A 22,746-nucleotide genomic window follows, 5' to 3' on the forward strand; every position below is an offset into this window, starting at 1 on the left:
GATAGATGATTAATAGATTATAAATAGCAGATGATTAGGCTGGGTGAGATGGCTCAAGCCTGTAATCCCAGCACTTTGGGAGGCCAAGGTGGGTGGATCACAAGGTCAAGAGATTGAGACCATCCCGGTCAACATGGTGAAACCCCGTCTCTACTAAAAATACAAAAAAATTAGCTGGGCATGGTGGCGCATGCCTGTAATCCCAGCTACTCAGGAGGCTGAGGCAGGAGAATTGCCTGAACCCAGGAGGCGGAGGTTGCAGTGAGCCGAGATCGCACCATTGCACTCCAGCCTGGGTAACAAGAGGTAAACTCCGTCTCAAAAAAAAAAATAGCAGATGATTGAGAGAAGAGAGATAATTGATAGTTACTGATAGGTAGATAATTGATTGACAGATCTCTAAATATTGATAGCTAGATGATAAATAGATCATTGGTAGATATGTGATATATTGATAAAGAAATTCACTAACTAAAACCCCTTATGGGAGGGGGAGCATGCAGACAGGCAGGTGCAAAAGCCAGGGTGAGTACCCCTTGGCTCTGGCCCCATGGCAGTGTGCAGGGTTGGGAGACTGCAACTCCCTTTAGCCTTGCTGTCTGTGGATGGCTTAAATGTTAACCAGCTCAGTGTCCTCTTGGTACCCAGGTCCTTGTCCAGCATCCAGAAAGCATCAGGTCACACATAGACTTGAAGGATCAATGTGGGGGTTTTATTGAATAGGGGAGGTGGCTCTCAGTGGGATGGATGGGGAGCTGGAAGGGGGATGGAGTGGGAAGATGATCTTCTCCTGAAGTTTGGCTGTCCGGTGGTTGGTCACCTCTCCAACTATCCCCAGCTGAATTCCTCTCCTTTCTCTGCTCTGCCGTTCTGCCATTCCTCTGCTCTTCTGTTTGTCTCATCTGCTTGTGGAGTTTGGGGTTTATATGGGACAGGATAGGGGAGCATGGTGGGCCAAAAGGTAACTTCTGGGCGTGAAAACAGGAATGCTTGTTCCCATTTAGGGCCACGGGTCTCCAGGCTTGAGGGTGGGGCCTTTGCTGTGGAACCACTCTCTTCTACCCAGTATTTCCCTGCCCCCGTCCATATCATTAGTAATATAGTTTGAATATGTGTCCCCACCAAATCTGAATTGTAATCCCCAGTGTTGGAAGTGGGTGGAGCCTGGTGGGAGGTGCTTGGGTCATAGAGGCAGATCCTTCATGGTTTGATGCTGCCTTTGCAACAGGGAGTCAGTACTTGTGAGATCTGATTGTTTAATTGTGTGGCACCTTTGTTCCCCGCAACTCTCTCTTGCGCCTGCTCTGGCCATGTGACATGCTGGCCCTCCCTTAGCCTTCTGCCATGATTGGAAGCTTTCTGAGACCTCCCCAGAAGCTGATCAGATGCTGGCATCATGCTTCCTGTACAGCCTGCAGAACTGTGAGCCAATTAAGCCTCTTTTCTTTATAAACTGCCCAGTCTCAGGTATTTATTTTTTTTCTTTCTTCGAGACAGGATCTCACTCTGTCACCCAGGCTGCAGTCCAGTGGTACAATCACAGGTCACTGCAGCCTCGACCTCCCAGGCTCAGGTGATCCTCCCACCTTTGCCTCCCACGTAGCTGGGACTATAAGCACACACCACCATGCCTGGCTATTTTTTAAAGTCTCTAGAGAGACAGCATTTTGCCATGTTTCCCAGGCTGGTCTGCAATTCCTGGACTCAAGCAATCTGCCTGCATTGGTCTCCCATAGTGTTAGGATTACAGGTGTGAGCTACTGGGCCCAGCCAGGTTTTTTTTTTTTTAAGACAGTCTCACTCTGTCACCCAGGCTGGAGTGCAGTGACATGATCTCAGCTCACTGCAACATCTGCCTCCTGGGTTCAAGTGATTCTTGTGCCTCAGCCTCCTGAGTAGCTGGGATTATAGGCATGCACCACCATGCCTAGCAAATTTTTCTTTTCTTTTCTTGAGATGGAGTCTTATTCTGTTGCCAGGCTGGAGTGCAGTGGTGCAATCTCAGGTCACTACAACCTTCGACTCTCTGGTTCAATCAATTCTCCTGCCTCAGTCTCCCAAGTAGCTGGGATTATAGGCATAGGCAACCATGCCCAGTTAATTTTATTTTGTATTATTAGTAAAGAAAGGGTTTCATCAAGTTGGTCAGCCTGGTCTTGAATTCCTGACCTCAAGTGATCCTCCTGCCTTGGCCTCCCAAAGTGCTGGGATTATAGGTGTGAGCCACTGAGCCCGGCCTGGTATTCCAGTGCAAGAGGAGCCAAATACAACCAGTTGCACCAATTCTGCTGTTCCTAAGGGATGCCATGGTGTGAAGCCACAAAACGCAACTGGGAGTTGCCTTCAGGACTTCATGAAGGGGGAAGACTGTTCTCTTAGCCCAACATGAACCAGTCAAGGGTCATGTCAAGAAAGGCTCAGAGACTTGTGTCCGACCAATATGGTTTATTTCTGCCCCAGCTCAGCTTCTTTGCACCCTGGCTGGGGAAAAGCGACCCCGGGTGCCGGGCAGTGCCAGTCATTGCAGATCCTCCAGGTGTACGTATGACTTGCAGTAGCCTGGGTGCTGTTGCCTGATGTCGTATTCTCCTTCCTTCTTTCGCCGGTGCGTGGTCACCTGTGAGGGTGAGGAGGAGGCATGAGAATGGACTGGTCAGCCATCCAGGGAGGGGACAGCCACAGGGGTGAGACTATGGCCAAAGCCGGAGACCTTATGCTTCCTTTGTCTCCATTCTTTGTTCCATTTACTTTCTCCCTCTGTTCTTTTCCTCTTTTCACTACGTTCTTTTCTTCTCTCTCCTTGTTTTACTCGCAGTTTAAAAACAGTTTCCCCCTCTGATATCCCCTTTATTTCTCTCTCCCTTTGCCCCTGAATTTATCAATATATCACAGATCTACCAATGATCTATTTTTTTTTTTTTTGAGACAGAGTCTCACTCTGTCCCTCAAGCTGGACTGCAGTGGCATTATCTCAGTTCACTGCAACTGAGTTCAAGCAGGTTCAAGTGATTCTCCTGCCTCAACCTCCCGAGTAGCTGGGACTACAGGCACCCGCCACCACTCCCAGCTAATTTTTGTATTTTTGAGATGCAGTTTCACAATGTTGGCCAGGATGGTCTTGATCTCTTTACCTTGTGATCTGCCTGCCTTGGCCTCCCAAAGTGCTGGGATTACAGGCATGAGCCACTGCGCCCAGCCTGCGATGATCTATTTATCTATCATCTAACTATCAGTATTTATTGATTTGTCAATCAATTATCTACCTATCAATAACTATCAATTATCTCTCATCTCTCAATCATCTGCTATTTATAATCTATCAATCATCTATTTATCTATCATTTATTTAACAATATCTATCAACTACCTATTACTTGTCAATTTATCATCTATCAATTACCTATAAGAATCATCTATTTATCATCTACCTATCAACTATCCACCAATCAGCCATCAACTATCAATCATCTATCTCCTATCTTCTGTCTAAATATAATTTCTCTCTCATCTCATTCTCTTTCTCTCTGGCTTTTGGCACTGGTCTCACCTTCTCCCTCTCTCTCCCTCCCTTCCTTCTCTATACCTGTCCAGCTTAACTGAGGCATAACGAACATAAAATAAATGGCACACATTTAAAACGAACGTTTTGGTAACTTGTGATCATAACTTATTGGACGATCACCACAATCAAGATAAGGAACATCCATCCATCATCCCCAAAACTTTACTCCTGGCCAGGTGTGGTGGCCCAGGCCTGTAATCCCAGCACTTTCTGAGGCCAAGGCAGGTGGATCACCTGAGGTCAAGTTGGTCAACTTGGCCAACATGGTAAAACCTTGTTTCTACTAAAAATACAAAAATTAGCTGGCTATGGTGGTGTGCCTCTGTAATCCCAGCTACTTGGGAGGCTGAGGTGGGAGAATCACTCAAACCTGGGAGGCAGAGGTTGCAGTGAGCCAAGATCGCACCACTGTGCTCCAGCCTGAGCAACAAAGCAAGACTCTGTTTCAAACAAACAAACAAAAAACCCGAAATTTTCCTTCTGCTCTTTTGCAATTCCCTTTTCCCTGCCACTGCAAACACATTCTCACTCTCAGGCAACCACTAATCTGATTTCTGTCTTTACAGATTAGTTTGTATTTACTAAAATTTGTCTATAAAGGGAATCATATGGCATGTACTCTTCTTTGTCTGGATTCTTCACTAGGCATAACTATTTTGCAATTTATACATGTTGCTGTATAATTTATTAATAATTAATTCCTTTTTTTGCTGAATAAGATTCCATTTTCAGGATATATTTGTTGATGGACATTAGGGTTGTTTTCAGAGTTTAGCTATTACAAATAAAGCTGTTATGAACATTTTTGTACAAGTCTTCATATGGACATGTTTTTTATTTCTCTTAGATAAATTACTAGAAGTGCGATGGTGGGTCTTATGGAGGGTGTGTGTAATTTTCAAATAAGTGGCCAAGCTATTTTCCACTAGTGCTTTAAGAGAATCCAGTTACATCACATTTTCACCAACACTTGTTATAGTCAGTCTTTTCAATTATATCCATTCTTGTGCAAAGTGGCCTCTCATTGTGACTTCCATGTACATTTCCCTCATGACTAATGTTACATTTTTCCCCTCTTATGTCCTTTTATTTACACTCTTTGCAATCACTTTTTCACTCAGTATCTTGTAATCAGCATATAGGTTGTGAAGTTTTTGAGATCTGCACAATGTAGTAACTAGTTAATAATAATGTAGATTTCAAAATTGCTAAGAGTGTAGGTTGCCAATGTTCACACCACAAAGAAATAATAAGTATGAGAGGTGAGGGACATATTAATTAGCTTGATTGAGTCATTCCATAATTGTACATATGCTAAAGCATCACATTGTATCCCATAAATATATGCATTCATTATTTATCAATTAATTAAAAGTACAATTATAAAAAGAAAATAGGAAAGCCACTCCATGAACTGGGAGAAAATATTCGCAAAACATGCATTCAGCAAAGGACTTGTGTATAGTATAGTACAGTATAGTATAGTATAGTATAGGTATAGAATATATTAAAAACTCTTGGTGAGTTATACCTCAGCAAGCAACAGACATGGTGGCTTATACCTGTAACCCTAGCATTTTGGGAGGCTGAGGCAGGTGGATCATGAGATCAGGAGTTCAAGACCAGCCTGGCCAACATAATGAAATACTGTCTGCACTAAAGATATAAAAATTAGCCAGGCATTGTGATGCATGCCTGTAGTCTCAATTACTCGGGAGGCTGAGGCAAGAGAATCATTTGAAACTGGGAGGCACAGGTTGTAATGGGCCAAGATTATGCCACTGTACTCCAGCTTGGGTGACAGAGAGACGTCTGAAAAAAATTGTTTTTAGTAGAGATGCAGTTTGACCATTTTGGCCAGGATGGTCTTGATCTCTTCACCTCATGATCTGCCTGCCTTGGCCTCCCAAAGTGCTGGGATTATAGGCATGAGCCACTGTTCCCGGCCTGCAATGATCTATTTATCTATATAACTCTCTCTCTCTCTCTCTCTCTCTCTATATATATATATATGTATATATATATGTGTGTGTGTGTGTGTGTATATGTGTATGTGTGTGTATGTGTGTGTATCAAAAACTCTTACAACCCAACAGAAGAAAAGCAACCCTTCCTTGCTCACCAGGAAACCACAGATCAGGCATGTGATGAGTCCCAGGAGTCCCGCCAAGCAGATGAGGATGATGGCCCAGAAGGGAAGGTCTAGGGAGACAAGGGTTAGGGTAAGCCACCTCCTGCCACATCCCAGGGCTCCTTCTTGGACCCTATGTGGCCTGAGGATAGGCACAGCCCTGGGGAGGAGAGCTTAGTGACTCAACAACCTCATGCCTCTGACGCTCCCCAAAAGTGAGGCCCCAGCAAGCCAGGATCCCTGCTATCCCTTCACTATGCCTCAATAGCCTTTGCCTTGGTTGGTCATCCAAGACTGTGTGGGCACAATGCTCCAGGACAAGGTGAAGCACCATCAAGTGACCCCCTCCTTACCCTGGGCTGGGGCTTTTTTGAGACTTACCAGACTTCCCAGTTAAGGCCTCATTGCTGTTGTGAGAATACCCTAAAAATGAAAGAAATGGATGGTGCATGTGAGTGTGTCTTATTCTTTTAATACAACTTTACAAGCATACAAAAAAGCGGAGAGACGAGTATAATAACCTTGATTTAGTGATTTATATTTTCTCCAACTAAAATCTATACATTCAATTTATTACTGATTGACATTTCGGTGAACTTAAACGGTTTTGCTGTAGTTTTAGAAGCCAGTAGACATCATGACATCTTACCCCAAGTATTCCAATTCGTATCTCTAAAAAAAATGATCCCAGCACTTTGGGAGGCCGAGGCGGGCAGATCACGAGGTCAAGAGATTGAGACCATCCTGGTCAACATGGTGAAACCCAATCTCTACTAAAAATACAAAAAATTAGCTGGGCATGGTGGCATGTGCCTGTAATCCCAGCTACTTGGGAGGCTGAGGGAGGAGAATTGCCTGAACCCAGGAGGCGGAGGTTGTGGTGAGCTGAGATTGCGCCATTGCACTCCAGCCTGGGTAACAAGAGCGAAACTCCTTCTCAAAAAAAAAAAAAAAATGAGGACTCCTGGCTATATAAGCCCAAAGCCATTATCCCACCACAAGAGTGTCATAAGTTAAATTCATGCCTCTGGGCTTGGTGGGCTGGGCCCAATGGGGGTGGAGAGAATGGATCATTGCAGTTGGAAACCCCTGGGATGACTCTAAGTTTTCAAATTCTCACTCAAAAGCTTTTTGTTCTGCCTAAGAACATATTTAAGCTCTCCTTCACTTGGTTGTTTCATCCTCATCTTTTTTTTTGTTTACTTGTGGGTTTTTTTTTTTTTTTTTGAGACGGGGTTTTGCTCATTGCCCAGGCTGGAGTGGAATAGCACGATCTCAGCTCACTGCAACCTCTGCCTCCCAGGTTCAAGCGATTTGCCTGCCTCAGTCTCTGGAGTAGCTGGGATTGCAGACACCCAACATCATGCCTGGCTAATTTTTTTGTATTTTTAGTAGAGACAGAATTTCATTATGTTGGTCAGGCTGGTCTCAAACTCCTGATCTCAAGTGAGCCACCTGCCTTGGCCTCCCAAACTGCAGGGATTTATAGGCATGAGCCACCATACCCAGCCTATCCTCATCTTTTAGAATTCTTTAATGTCATTTCCTCCAGGAAGCCTTCCCTGATGACCACACCCAAGTATGGACAGGTTCACATCAAATAATTTATAATCGACAACTGCCTATTCTTGTTATTCCTCACTACCTCAAAAACTTCATGAAGATAGGGATGTAAAGCAACCATCATGCATGGGGAAGGGTTCTTGGTTCCTCTACTGCAACCCTGTTATGACCATCTTCATAAAGATGTGGAAGACATACCGATGGCTAACAAGCACATGAAAAAATGCTCAGCATCACTAATAATCAGAGAAATGCAGGTTAAAACCATGATGAGATACCATCTTACACCAGTCAGAAGGGCTATTACTAAAAAGACAAAAAGTAACAGATGTTGGAGAGGATGCAGGAAAAGGGAACTCATATATTGTTGGTGGGAATGTAATTTAGTACAACCTCTATGGACAACAGTATAAAGATTTCTCAAAGAACTAAAAATAGAACTACCATTTGATCCAGCAATCCTACTATGGGTATCTACAAAAAGGAAAACAAATAATTGTATCAAAAAGACAACCGCACCTGTGTGTTTATCACAGAACTATTCACAATAGCAAATGTATGGAATCAACCTAAGTGTTGACTTTATACAGTCAATGGAGGCCTGTATAAAGGAAATGTGACACACACACACACACAATACAGTACCACTCAGGCACACACACAAAAAAGAAATCATGTCTTTTGTAGCAACATGGATGGAAATGAAGGTCATTATCTTAAGTCAAACAATTCAGATACAGAAAATCAAATACCACATGTTTTTTTTTTTTTTTTTTTTTGAGATGCAGTCTCACTCTGTTACCCAGGCTGGAGTGCAGTGGCATGATCTTGGCTCACCGCAACCTCCGCCTCCTGGGTTCGAGCAATTCTCCTGCCTCAGCCTCTGGAATAGCTGGGATCACAGGTGCCCACCACCACACTGGGCTAATTTTTGTATTTTTAGTAGAGAGGGGGTTTCACCACGTTGGTCAGGCTTGTCTCATACTCCTGACCTCGTGATCCACCCACCTCAAGCTCCCAAAGTGCTGGGATAACAGATATGAGCCACCACGCCCAGCTATCACATGTATTTGACTAAATCGTGCATAGACATATCAATGCTAAATAATGCATAGGCATGGACATAGAGAGTGGAATAACAGATAGCAGAGAGTTGCAAGGGTTGGGGAGTGGAGGAGAGCCGATGATGAGAAATTACTCAGTGGATACAATGTACATCATTCAAGTAATGAATACCCTAAAAGCCTAGACTTCCCCACCGGGCAATATATACATGCAACAAAATTGCACTTGTACCACTTAACTAGATACAAATGTACCCCTTAAATACATACAAATAATCATAAAAAAGTGGTTTGCAGTATACAGCAGCCACAAGTGGCTTTTTTTTTTTTTTTTTTTTGAGAAGGAGTTTTGCTCTTGTTACCCAGGCTGGAGTGCAATGGCGCAATCTCGGCTCACCGCAACCTCCACCTCCTGGGTTCAGGCAATTCTCCTGCCTCAGCCTCCTGAGTAGCTGGGATTACAGGCACGCGCCACCATGCCCAGCTAATTTTTGGTATCTTTAGTAGAGACGGGGTTTCACCATGTTGACCAGGATGGTCTCGATATCTTGATCTTGTGATCCACCCACCTCGGCCTGCTTTTTAAATTAAAATGAAAACTTCAGTATCTCAGTTACATTAACCACACTTCAAGCACTTGGTAATCACACATGACTCCTGTGCTGAATGGCACAGATAGAAACATTTTATACCACTGCAGAAGTTCTACTGGGTGGTGTTGATTCAAGGCAAGGTTTGGCAAACTACATCCATGTTGGGTCCATGGCCTGTTTCTAGAAAGCCTGTGAGCTGACAACAATTTTTACTTAAAAACAAACAAACAAAAAACAGTAAAACAAGAAAAACCTGTGATGGGCATGCGAAAGGCTTGTTGATTCTTTTTTTTTTTTTTTTTGAGATAGAGTTTCGCTCTTGTTGCTCAGGCTGTAGTGCAATGGCGCAACTTCTGCCTCCCGGGTTAAAGAGATTCTCCTGCCTCAGCCTCTCGAGTAGCTTGGACTACAGGCATGCTCCACCAAACCTGGCTAATTTTGGACTTTTAGTAGAGACGAGGTTTCTCCACATTGGTCAGGTTGGTCTCAAACTCCCAACTCAGGTGATCCACCTGCCTCAGCCTCCCAAAATGTGGGGATTACAGGCACGAGCCACCAGGCCTGGCCTAAGGCTTGATTCTAAATATTCAACAGTACCCTCTTGCACAACAATAATTCAGAACCAAGGACAGTGCACACAGGCATTGGAAGGTCTCGTCTAATACGTTAATCACATTTGACCTGAAAAAAACCTTGTATGAAATCTAGTTATTCCTTCTGTAAATATGAGTATTTATTACGTGCCAGGCAGAATATGGGGTTCTTGGAATATAGTGGTGAAAAAGCAGACAGTTATTCTCTGTTACATTTCTGATACATGGTACAACGTGTGTAACTATTCTTTGACTGCGTAAATCTAGATATGCAAAGTTGAGCCACCTTGAAGCCATCTCAGGAGTTGGAAAATAGGTCCATCTACCACAGGTGTTGAGGATGAATCACATACAACTCGAAACTGAAAGCCCTCATTGACCTGCGGAGGCAGGAGGATCACTTGTGGCCAGGAGTTAGAGACCAGCCTGGACAACGTAGTGAGAACCTGTCTCTACAAAAAATTTAGAAATGAGGAAGGCATGGTGACATATGCCTGTAGTCCCAGCTACTTGGGAGGCTGAGGTGGGAGGATCACTTGAGCCTGGGAGTTCAAGGCTGCAGTGAGATAGGTCTGTACCGCTGCACTCCATTCTGGGTAACAGAGTGAGACCTCACCTCTAAAAGAAAAAAACTAGAGCCAGGTGCAGTGGTGCATGCCTGCTTGTAATCCCAGCACTTTGGGAGGCTGAAGCAGGTGGAACGCTTGAGCTCCGGAGTTCCAGACCAGCCTGGGCAACAGGGCAAAACCCCATCTCTAGAAAAAAAACAAAAATTATCCAGGTGTGGTGGCACATGCCTGTAATCCTAGCTACTCAGGAGGCTGAGGTGGGTGAGCCCAAGGATTGAGGCTGCACTGAGCCAAGATCATGCCACTGCACTCCAGCCTAGGTGACAGAGACCCTCTCTCAAAAACAAACCACCACAACAGCAAAAACCAATCAGGGTAATTGTTTAATACTGCAGCTGCCTGGGGTGGAGAAGCAATCTATCTAGGGCAGGCAAGAGGGGAGCCAAAAACCAGGTGGCTTGCTAAGTACAGAGATAAGAAGTCCAGAGAGGAGCTATCACTAGCCTGAGGTCACAGACCTGGCCAGAAGAGGGCAAATGCCTCCTGTATCCCTTGGGTGTCTTTTTCTTTCCTTCAATGATGGGTAAAGCCTAGGAGAACTAAGCCACCTTCTCCCAGTCTAAGAAAGTTCAATGATGAATCACCTCTAAGCCTTCAGGTTCCCAGGGAAGAACCCAGGTGAGGAAGTGGGAGCTCCCACCCCAGCCCCAATGACCAGGGAGCTTTACCATCCACAAGGACACTGTTCCTGTCCAGGGTGAAGTTCTGCAGCTGGGTGCCATTCTGTGTCATCCGCAGGAATTCCTCATAGATGGCAATTCTATCTATCCTCCGAGCCAGTGGTGAGAAGTTACACAAAGAATCCACCCCGGTGTGGCTGCTATTGGGGACGGACCTGGAAGGGGACGAGGGATAAGCCAAGATCTTTGCAATTCTATCAGGAGTCTAGGCTTCCTCCTCCTTGGTTCTTTCTGCAGGAACTTTCTGCAATGATGTAAATATTCTATGTCTGCACTACCCAGTGCAGCCATCAGTAGCTTCATGTTGTTGCTAAACACTTGTAGCTAGGATGGGAGAACTGCATTTCTAATTTTATTCTACTTAATTTATTTAAAAATAACCATAGGGAGGTCAGGCGTGGTAGCTCATGCCTGTCATCCCAGCACGTTGGGAGGCCAAGGTGGCTGAATCACTTGAGATCAGGAGTTCAAGACCAGCCTGGCCAACAAGGCAAAACCCCATCTCTACTAAAAATACAAAAATCAGCTGGGTATGGTGGCGGGCACCTGTAATCCCAGCTACTTGGGAGGCTGAGGCGGGAGAATCGCTGGAACCCAGGAGATGGAGTTTGCAGTGTGCTGAGATTATGCCACTACACTCCAGCCTGGGTGACAGAGCAAGACTCTGTCTCAAAATAAATAAATAAATGATAAAAATAAACAACAGTCACAGGGAGAACATTCCTGGGGTAATGACTTCTGAATACCCATATAATCAATGAGAACATTGGCCAAAATAGTCAAAATCAACTTTTTCAGAAGTCTAGAAATGAACCAAAGGCTTGCAAAAAATCGAGGGGTGTTTGGTCAAGGAAAGCATTAAATCTCACTAAAAAAAAAAAAAAAAAAAAAAAAGCAAGACTTGTGGCATTTTAACTTGAATTATTTTTATAGTGCTCTTTCAAGATCCTCAGCTTTTTTTTTTGAGACAGGCTCTGGCTCTGTTGCCCAGGCTGGACTGCGTGGCGCCATCTCAGCTCACTACAACCTCTGCTTCCTGGGCTCAAGCCATCCTCCTATCTCAAACTTCTAAGCAGCCGGGACTACAGTGCACACCACTATGCCCAGCTGATTTTTGTAATTTTTGTAGAGATGGGGTTTCACCATGTTGCCCAGGCTGGTTTCAAACTCCTGAGCTCAAGCGATGCATTGGCCTCCCAAAGTGCTGGGATTACAGGTGTGAGCTGCTGCATCTGGCAAGATCCTCAGTTATTTTGAAAACCAGCAGCCTCAGAATCATGACACCTGTGAAAACCGGCTGCCTAGCAGTCAAAGTGGCTTTGGAGTTCTCCAGCCATCAGTTCTGTCACTGCTTGATCTGCTTGGCAGCTCCTTGAAAGAGCCTTATTCTCATGGCTTGTCTTTATTTGTTCTGACTCAGAACTTGCTTAGTGAGGAAAGCCTGTTCTCATGACAGTTGTCAAAAAAAAAAGTCAATATTCCCCCATTGGAAATAATACCCCTTAATGGAAAGGACAGTTAGGCTGCTGGATACCAAGTCATCTGGTTTTAATACCCCTTATTGGAAAGGACAATTAGGCTGCTGGATACCAAGTCAGCTGGTTTTAGTCCCTTCCTTCCCTCATCTTCCATGATCCTGATTTCAGTAGCTGATATCTTTTTTTTCCCCACCAAGACAGAGTCTCACAATGTCACCCGTGCCGGAGCGATCTCACTCAACCACTGCAACCTCCACCTCCTGGGTTCAAGCTATTCTCCTGCCTCAGCCTCCCAAGTAGCTGGGATTACAGGCTCCCACCACCACTCTCAGCTAATTTTTTGTATTTTTAGTAGAGATGGGGTTTCACTATGTTGGCCAGGCTGGTTTTGAAGTCCTGACCTCATGATCTGCCCACCTCAGCCTCCCAAAGTGCTGGGATTACAGTCGTGAGCCATTGTGCCCAGCCAGCTGATGTCTTAATGTAGTAGATTCTACACTCTAGATTCTACAGCCTCAGCACCATAAAAAAAAAAAAAGTATGTAAAAATCCACTAACTCAGGTATAACCTTAAGATTAAAAAAAAATCCACTATCAGGGGGTGGGAGGCTCAAGAAAGAGATTATTGCAGCTAGCCTACTTATTCCTGGCAGTGTGAGCTGAGCTAGGTTTTTGAAGATGGGATAAAGGGTCTTAGGTAACAGCTCTATGAGGGTCTTCCTCCATCCATCTGTCTAACTTGTATCCATCTACCCATCTATGTGTCCAACTCTCTTTCTACGAGGCATTGTAAGAATTCCCTACAACGTGGGTGAAAAGAGACTGGGTTTCTCTGGGGTGTAGTCAGCAAGCTGAGATTTACACCGACTCTCCTGAGTGTTGAAGCCAGTTGGGCTCCAGCTTGAGGAAAAAGCTGGTTTTTAGGTAACAGCTCTATATTCTTAGGGTTCTCTTCCAACAACGCTATGGCTTGGGGACAGTTCTATTTAAAGGACAGCGGAAGTTCCCAGAGTCATCAGGTCCTGAGTTAGAACTCACCTGAATGTTAAAACTTGACAGTCAGAAAAATAACTCTTGATGCTGCTGTTTCGGAAGACTTGGTTGAGCTGAAAGACAGGGTGTTGTTTCTTAGGTCAGATTCCCCGCCCCAGTAGCATCAGAGAATTTTCAAGCCACTGAGCATACTTCTCCATCTATTTTTTTTCTCATCATGACGAACACTTGCCCAGGTGTGTATATCAAAGGACATGCTCTTCCAGGGTATGACTTAGCTGTGTGACCTTGGATCAGCTACTGAACCTCTCTGTGACATCTTAAATGGAAATAAGAACCTGTTTTGTGGATCGTTTTAAAAAGTCACCCTGTGGCTACGCACTATGCAGAAGCGAGTTTCTGCACGGTAGCAGAGTGGATGCACCACCCCCTTCTCACCGCATCTTCAATGTTCCTTTTTTTCCTCTGGTAATTGGTAGTGCCTGGGTGGGCTACATCCTGGGAATATGGTAGGTTGGTGATGGTGAAATTCAGGGGGAAGTGCTGGGTGCTGGAACTGCTGGTGGGTTGATACACTGATGGCTCCATTTCTAGAATTAAAAAAAAAAGTTTGTAAAAATCCACTATCAAGGGGGGGGGCGGGGTTCAAGAAAGAGATTACTGCAGCTAGCCTACTTATCCCCGGCAGTGACAGCTGAGCTAGGTTTTTGCAGGTGGGATAAAGGGCTTTAGGTAACAGCTCTATATTGGAAGGAGAGTCTTCCTCCATCCACCTGTCCAACTTGTATCCATCCACCCATCTATGTGTCCAACTCTCTTTCTCCCAAGGCTTGTAAGAAATCCCACAACAGGAGTGAAAAGAGAGTGGGTTTTTCTGTGGATGTAGTCAGCAAGCACAGGTGCTGACCAAGCCAGCAGGCATCTGCTACTCATATTTGCTGAGTCTTCTGATGATCTTTGTTCTTAAAGGGTCTTCCTGCCTTTGCTGTTCTCTCCCCATTCACCCTCCATTCTGCACACAGCACCCACAGGATAAGCAGAATTCTTTTTTTTTTTTTTTTTTTTTCTGAGATGGAGTCTCACTGTGTCACCCAGGCTGGAGTGCAGTGGCATCTTGGCTCACTGCAACCTCCACCTCCTGAGGTCAAGCTATTCTCCTCCCTCAGCCTCCCAAGTAGCTGGGACTACAGGTGTGCACCACCACGCCTGGCTAATTTCTGTATTTTTAGCAGAGATGGGGTTTCACCATATTGGCTAGGCTGGTCTCAAACTCCTGACCTTGTGATCCACCTGCCTTGGCCTCCCAAAGTTCTGAGATTACAGGCCTGAGCCACCAGACCCAGCCTCATTTCACTTTCTAAAGCAGAACTCATGAGTGTGTCATGTTCCTCCCTAAGCCATTCCAGTATCCAAGAAATCTCTGCCCCTATCTTTGGCTTCAACAGTCACCTCTCCAATATCAAAGTGGATACCCCAGCTCACCAATCTTTTCACAACTTCCCCCAGAATGCCATATTCTATCTTCTCGGTTATAGACGCATGGAGCACAATTCTCCATCTGCTCTCCCTGGCTAGGTCCCATTCTCTGTCAAATCTCAGCTTCATCACCCCTTCCTAGAGACAACTTTCCAAGACAAGGTTTTGTGTCCCTCCCTGGGGCTCCTACAGGCTCCTGAAATTCCCTTAGCATAGCAGTTATCACACTGTATCATCAGTGCTTATTTACTTTCATTGTTTATTGAATGAATGAATGAATGAATGCATTGATTTATTGATTCATTCATTCAACACAATTTTTTTTACATTTAAAAATAGCTGTTCTCTTAGGTGCAATGGCTGAGTGTTCTGTTCCTGCCTTGTTAGATAATCTACTGCCAGGGGTCATCTACATGGGTCTCCAGAAAGCCTCCCTTTCCCTCTCTAGAGCCTCCACCAATTCCACTGGTACTGAGAAGCCCTATCTTTCCTCATAACCCCACCCCTGCCAGTTATGAAACCAGCCACCCCCCTTGTACCTGTCACATGCATGTCCATCAACTGGTAGGTGGTTCCCAGCCAATGGGATGAGGCATTCAGGGTTTTATCTAGAAATACTTGCTCCACCAGGCTGGGATCCAGACTGGAGGAGAACAACGCCTTGACTGTGACCACCATGGAGTCCATCCTAGGGACAGAGATCACAGCTAGTACTCAGCACCAGCAGCAGATCATGGGTTGCTGTTTCTAAAGACCCAAAGGCCTACAGGCAACTGGTGATGGGGGTGGGGGTGGGGGCTGCCCAGCTGCCTAGAGAAGGGTTCTGATAAAAATGGGAACCCTTCGTCTGGGCGAGGTGGCTCATGCCTGTAATCCCAGCACTTTTTCCCTCTTGATTTCTACTTTTTATTTTATTGTATTTTATTTTTGAGATAGAGTCTCATTCTGTCACCCAGGCTAGAGTGCAGTGGCTTAATCTCAGCTCATTGCAACCTCTGCCTCCTAGGCACAAGCGATCCTCCCACCTCAGCCTCCCAAGTGGCTGAGACTACAGGTGTGTGCCACCATGCCTGGCTAACTTTTGTATTTTTTTGTAGAGACTAGGTCTCCCTATGTTGCCCAGGCTAGTCTTGAACTTCTGGGCTCAAGAGATCTGCCTTCCCTGGCCTCCCAAAGTGCTGGGATTATGGGTGTGAGCCACTGCACCAAGCCTACTTTTGATTGCATTTGTTTTTAATTTTTTTGGGTACATAGCAGGTGTATATATTTATGGGGTATATGAGATTTTTTGACGCAATTTTTTGACATAATAATCACATCAGGGTAAATGGGAAATCCATCTCCTCAAGCATATATCCTTTGTGTTACAAATGATCCAAGCACACACTTTTAATTCTATTTTAAAATGTACCTACAGTCACCCTGTTGTGCTAGCAAATACCAGGTCTTATTTTTCCTTTCTATTTTTTGTTCCCATTAACCATCTCCATATCCTCATTTGAAATACAAAAATCCTTGAAGTTTAGAAATACGCCAAGTCAGCCCTGTGTCCTGTGACCCTCCTCTTCCCAAGTGTAGATATCTTCATTCCTTCACCCAGTCATTAGAGACCTGCGTTCAAATCTCAACTTGGATGGATTTGGGAAGTTCACTTTTCTGACCCTCAATTTTCCCACAAATTGGGAGGATCTTTGCCCTCAACTCATACAGACTATCGTGAGAATCAAATGAGAGGAGGCTGGCTGGTGTTAGTCATTATTATTGGGCTATGATTTTGAGTTCTACATCAAAAAGTTATCTTTTCCCAAGTGTCCAGAAAAAAAAGAAGGTGAATGCTGGGAGTTGGTGGCTGCATGAGGTCAATCCTCACTCCCTACCTTGAGGATTTACGGGAGGAGGTGGTAGGATTAGCTAACAGGGATGTAGGGGAGAATGAGTACCCCGGCGGAGACCTGTAGCTCAAGGGTGCTCAGAGACACAGCCGCAAGCTTGCCTGCTGCTTGCAACCTTCAGAACTTACGTCAAGTTGGTGACCAAGCAGAAGCGGAACGCGTCGTGCAGTTGACTGCCTTTGTAGAGTGTGGTGACCTAAAAGGAGGGGTAGTGGGTGAGATGGAGGTCTCTTGGGTGTGGAGGGGCCACTGATGTCAGTGGAAAAAAAACACAGGACTCAGAGCAAAGGGGACCAGAGTTCAAATCCTAACTCTGCTCCTAAGGCACCATGTGACCCTAGGCACACTATGCCCCTTCCTGAACCTCCGTTTGCCCATCTGGGAAATGGGGATGGTAGTCAAGAGAGTACCTTTGGAAACTGAGAGAGAACCTAGAACATGTAGATGAAGCGAAGTATTTGAAATCATCACTTAATAGGCTATCAGGTGGAAGAGGGAGAAAAGCACACAGGGGAGATGGGAGGGTGAGAGATGCCTCACCTTGTCCTGGATGTCCCTCAGCAGGGTGATGTACTCTGAGGATGTCGGGTCTGGATTACTGAGGTTCCAGTTGACAATGCGGAAATTTATCTGGTACTCGCTCTGGATTGATGAATTCTGGGGTGCGTAGCCTGGAGCCACAGAGAAGAAGACAAGACCACAGATGGGTGGGGAGATGTTCAGCACAAAATGCAGAGCCAGCATGGCCCAGGGGGGCCCTCCCTACTGTCAGAATCAGTCAATTTCAGGTCCACATGCTGGGTATTGCAGGAGCTCTTAGACGGAAAGTTGCCCCAAAGAGAGGGAAATCTGCAATTTTACGTGGATTCTCCCGAGCAGAGCTTTCCTGCACGGGCTATGCAGTTTCCACTTCTAGGAATGCGTCCTTTTTATTTCCTGAAAAACTTCTGTTCATGCTTCAAGAGCCCAGTGAGAGGGAGCTCCAGGACAGCAGGGGCCCATGTCTGTCTTATTCACTATTGTATCCTGGTGCTTAGCACAGGGCTGGGTATGTAACACCCTCCTCCAGAAATCCCTCCTTGATTTACTCCACCTCTCAGCTCTGATAGTACCCTGTTAATAACAGCAGTAGGGTCTTTATTGTGCTTCTGATTTTTGGTTCACTCAAGTATGAGTTTTTCAGAGACAGAAAAATGTGTCTTCTGTCTCCAGACCCAGCACAAGGCTTGGGGCAGAACAGCCACATATATATGTTTGCTGAATGAATCAATGTGTGTTACACCAGAGATACTAATCTTTCATTTGCTCACACATTCAGCAATTCATTCAATACTATAATGTGCTGATGTGCTGAGAATTGAGGGTACAATGGTACTCATACCCTAATTTTGTTGAGCTCAAGAGGCAGAGTCTTGCTCTGTTGCCCTGGCTGGAGTGCAGCGGCATGATCTCAGCTCACTGCAACCTCTGCCTCTTGAGTTAAAGTAATTCTCCTGCCTCAGACTTCCAAGTAGCTGGGATTACAGGTGGCTGCTACCATGCCCAGCTTATTTGGGTATTTCTAGTAGAGACAGGGTTTCACTGTTGGCCAGGCTGGTCTCAAATTCCTGACCTCAAAAAATGTAACGAGTTATTACAGAAAAGTGTGATGAATGTCAGTCTCGTACCCATCTAGGAACTTTGGGACCATGTACAACAGTATTTCTCACCCTTGAAAATTATTGGCATTTGAGGCTGGATCATTCCCTGGGGTGGGCATCTTCTATGCACTGGAAAATAGGCTACCAACCCACTAGATGCCAGTTGCATCCTCCTTCCCTCCCTGAGTTGTGACGACAAAAATGTTTCCAGATATTTCCTAGAGTCTCTTGGGGGTGGCAGGGAGCAGAAGTGTCCCCTGGTAAGAACCGCTGACACAGAGGATCCTCATATAGAAGGAACTGCTATACTGTTCCAAAGGATGCCACGGCTCAGCCATTTGGGTTTTGAATTGAAATTCATTATGGATGAACCTGGGGGGCACTATGCTAAGTGAAATAAACCAGACAGAGAAAGACAAATACCACATGATCTCACTTAATGTGTAGAATCTGAAAGAGTCAAATGTATAGAAGCAGAGAATAACATGCTGGTTATCAGGGGCATAGGGGTGGCAATAGAGAAAATGGGGCGATGTTGGTCACAAAATACAAACTTTTAGTTACAAGATGAGTAAGTTCTGGGGATCGAGCATAAAGCATGGTGTTTTTGTTTGTTTGTTTGTTTGTTTTTGAGATGGACTCTCGCTCTGTCACCCAGGCCGGAGTGCAGTGGTGTGATCTCAGCTCACTGCAACTTCTGCCTGATTCAGCCTCCTGAGTAGCTGGGACTATAGGTGTCCACCATGCCTGGTTATTTTTTTGTATTTTTAGTAGGGATGGAGTTTCACCATTTGGCCAGGCTGGTCTGGAACTCCTGACCTCATGATTCACCTGCCTCAGCCTCTCATAGTGTTGGGATTACAGGCAGAGCCACCATGCCCAGCCAAAGCATGGTGGATTATAATTAATAATACTGTATTGAAAACCTGAAATTTTCTATGAAAGTAGACCTTAAATGTTCTGTCTCTCTCACTCACACAGATAGATGCACACACACAAATGGTAACTATGTGACATGATAGCAGTGTTAACTAATTTGATGGTGATAATTTCGTAAAGGATACATATATTAAATCATCACATTACCCATCTCAAATACTACACTTGTATTTGACAGTTCGACTGCAGCCAAGTTTGAAACAAAAGTGAAGGAGAAAGAGACAATTTATGACATTAATTTGGTAAGAGAATTCCACACTACTCACTCAAAATAATGGGAAAGACCCTCTCCTTGGTGGTCTGGAAGGGTGCCCCCTAGCCAGGCCTTGGGGTTTTTTTTTTTTTTTTTTTTTGAGAGGAAAAAGAAGACAATAGTCATGGTAGGCTGGGCATGGCGGCTCACGCCTGTAATCCCAGCACTTTGGGATCACCTGAGGTCAGGGGTTTGAGACCAGCCTGGACAACATGGTGAAACACTGTCTCTACTAAAAATACAAAAAATTAGCTGGGTGTGGTGGTATGCACCTGTAATCTCAGCTACTTGGGAGGCTGAGATTGAGACTCAGCCTCAGGAGACTTGCTTGAACCTGGGAGGCAGAGGTTGCAGAGCCGGGATTGCACCATTGCACTCCAGCCTGGGTGACAGAGTGAGATTCCATTTCAAAAACAAACAAACAAATCCCCAGAAAGTCACTGTAAATCCAAGTTCAGCCTGACACTCACCGTTGATGAAGAGGCTGTCCCTGTCCAGGACATAGAAGCCCAGTTGGGTGACATCATGAGTTAGCTCACTCAGCTCCCAGTAAAGCTGCTGTATGTCCAGCCCGGGGCCCACAGGGTCAGGGTTGTAGGAGCAAGTGGTGTTCACGCCAGTGGCTTCCCCATTCTTCTCAGGCCTGGGGAGAGAGGCATTTGAGGATTCGAGAAAGGTCTTAACACCTCTGCAGGTAAAGAACAGAGGAGGGAGGAGCAACGGAAGGCTGAGGAAGGGGTGGTCACAAAAGGGGTGGTCATTACTTGCAAGTGGCCAGGAAGTGGTCTCACCTGAGGGAGATCAGTTGGCAACCCAAGTAGAAGGGGCCCAGGCTGGTCTTCTGGAACAAGGGTCTGAGCTTGAGAGGAAGGAGGAAGAGGGTAAGCAGAGGAACAGAGGTTGGGGTAGGATTTATCCCACCAGGAGCCTGCTGGGATGGGTCTCACCAGGTACTGCAGGACCCTCTCCATGGAGCTGAATGCAGCTGAGCCATTGCCCATGCCTGGTGAATACTGGAGATTGGAGATGGTGAAGTTGAGTATAAGTGTCTTCGGGTGGTTCCCTATGGCTGCAGGAGGGGAGGAGGAAAGACATCTCTACCTGAAGGCTGGTCTGAGACTAGATCAGAGTCTAGCACTCACTTAACCAGTGTGGCCATCCAAGTCAGAATCTATGTATCTCCTCCCCTCTGAGTAACACCAATTCCCTCTGCTGAATATTCATCACATATATCCTCTCTCTCCTTCCCCATCCCAGGTCAGGCCTTAGTTTTTCTCCCCCTGATTAGCACCCTGGCAGACTCACTGGATGCCCTGTCTGAAGGGCATTCTTCTCTACTGAACACGAGAGGAATCTTTCTGAAATGATACTCTCACTAGGGCTGCCCCTGCTCTAGTACTATCCACAGCTCTCAATGGCCTTCAGTGTTAAGTTAAAATTTCTTGACTTGGCATTCAAGGCCCTTTCCAGTCTGGCTCCTGCCGACCTTTCAGTCTCACTTATCCATCCACTCTGGGTTAAGCTTTATGTTTCTTCAAACCAAATTCCTCTCACTTTTCCCTATATTCTATGCTGTTTCTGGCCACTGAGGCTTTACTTATGGAATCCCCTCTTTCAGTAATACTATTCATGCCCTGTTTGCCTGAATCACTCTTACTTATCCTTAAAGACTCAGTTCCGGTGAAACTTTCTCCAGAAAGCCCTCCTCCTTCCCAATTATGCCAGATGTCTCACTCCAAAACATCTTACATTATATCATAATGATCTATTTATCTCATAAGACTGGGGGCTCCACAAGGGCAGGAGAAGTAAAATAGATAAAAAGTCTGACTGAACTGCTAGTCTAATAGTTGAGAAGGAAAAGTGGCCCCAGATACCTGTTGTGGCTTCTGACAGAGGAGGCAGGAATGTGGTGGCTGGCTTGGGAGCTGTGGAAGGAATAGTCCATCAGAGAGGAACAAAGCCCACCACCCAGTGGGAGGAGCTCCCCTGGCCTTCATCAGTGGTCCAAGCCAGGATGACCATTCACAGGTGGCCCATAAATGAGACTGAGGGAAGGAGTGACTGTGTGAGTGGAGGGGTGAGCAAGCCTGTGAGTAAAATTAACCCAAGAGAGTGGGGGGGTTGGTGAATAAGAGAAAGGTTGAACAAAGAGGATGGATGGATGGATGGGCAGGAAAACAAAAGGGATCAAAGAACGGAAAGAAGGTGGAATGTATAACTGGTGAGTCAAAGGAGAAGGCAAGATGGATAAAAATGAGAAAGAGAAGCTGGAGAGATGAAAGAAGGAAGGAAAGAAAGAACAAGGAGGTGAATTGGGCAGGAGGATGGGTAGACATATGAATGGATAAATGGATGGATGGATGGATAAGTGAATGAATAGAAGGATGAATTAACTGAAGAACAGAAGGAAGGAAGGACAATTGGGTGAGTGAGGAGAAGGATGGGTGGAGAGATGGCTGGGTGGATAGATGGATGGAAGGGCAGAAGGAAGGAAACAGGTGAATGAAGGGGAGGATGGATGTATGGTTGGAAGGATAGAAATAAGGACAAAAAGATGAATGGGGAGAAGGATGGATGGATGGTGATGTATAGGTAGATAAAAGGATAGGTGGAAGGAAGGACACAAGCAGGTGAATGGGCAAGAGGATGAGTGGGTAGATGGGCAGATGGAGAATGGATGGAAGGAAAGAAGGAAGGAGGGACAAGCAGATAAGTAGGCAGGAAGATGAATGGAGAGATGGATGGATGATTGGAAGGACAGAAAGAAGGATAAACAGGTGAATGGGGAGAAGGATAGATGGATAGATGATGGACAGATAGATAATGGATGGATATATGAGTGGATGAATGGATAAAAGGATAGATGAAGGAATGACAACTAAGTGAATAAATGGGGTGGAGAGATGGCTGGGTGGATAGGTGGATGGATGGAAAGACACAAAGAAGAAAATAGGTGAATGAAGAGGAGGATGAGTGGAGAGATGGATGGATGGATAGATGGAAGGACAGAAAGAAGGCCAAATGGATGAATAGGGAGAAGGCTGGATGGATGGATGGTAGATGGATGGAGAGATGGATAAAAAGACAGATGGAAGAAGGACAAGCAGGTGAATGAGCAGGAAGATGGGAGGATGGATGGATGGATGGACAGAAGGAAGGAGGGGCTAGCAAGTGAATGGGCAGAAGGATGGGTAGGTGGTGGATGAGTGGATGGACGGATGGTTAGATAGATGTACAGAAGGATACAAGAAAGGAGG

The 22,746-nt window shown here is 45.4% G+C and overlaps 1 protein-coding gene across 1 annotated transcript in view; it reads right to left on the minus strand.

Moving 5' to 3' along the window:
• Nucleotides 1–690: 690 nt before the first annotated feature.
• The window catches only part of MUC16 (mucin 16, cell surface associated), a 152,064-nt gene continuing 130,008 nt past the window's right edge, over nt 691–22,746 (minus strand). The window contains exons 99-111 of the mRNA XM_054250241.2: nt 21,364–21,414; nt 20,434–20,555; nt 20,278–20,345; nt 19,957–20,129; nt 17,195–17,325; nt 16,783–16,850; nt 15,302–15,450; nt 13,725–13,876; nt 13,332–13,399; nt 10,804–10,970; nt 6,075–6,116; nt 5,685–5,764; nt 691–2,617 (exon numbers count right to left, since the gene is read on the minus strand). Of these exons, the coding sequence (XP_054106216.2) occupies nt 2,519–2,617; nt 5,685–5,764; nt 6,075–6,116; nt 10,804–10,970; nt 13,332–13,399; nt 13,725–13,876; nt 15,302–15,450; nt 16,783–16,850; nt 17,195–17,325; nt 19,957–20,129; nt 20,278–20,345; nt 20,434–20,555; nt 21,364–21,414 (1,370 nt within the window). The 3' untranslated portion in view covers nt 691–2,518. The remainder of the gene's footprint in view (nt 2,618–5,684; nt 5,765–6,074; nt 6,117–10,803; nt 10,971–13,331; nt 13,400–13,724; nt 13,877–15,301; nt 15,451–16,782; nt 16,851–17,194; nt 17,326–19,956; nt 20,130–20,277; nt 20,346–20,433; nt 20,556–21,363; nt 21,415–22,746) is intronic.

This window comes from Callithrix jacchus, chromosome 22 (assembly GCF_049354715.1).
Source record: "Callithrix jacchus isolate 240 chromosome 22, calJac240_pri, whole genome shotgun sequence".
NCBI lineage: Eukaryota > Metazoa > Chordata > Mammalia > Primates > Cebidae > Callithrix > Callithrix jacchus.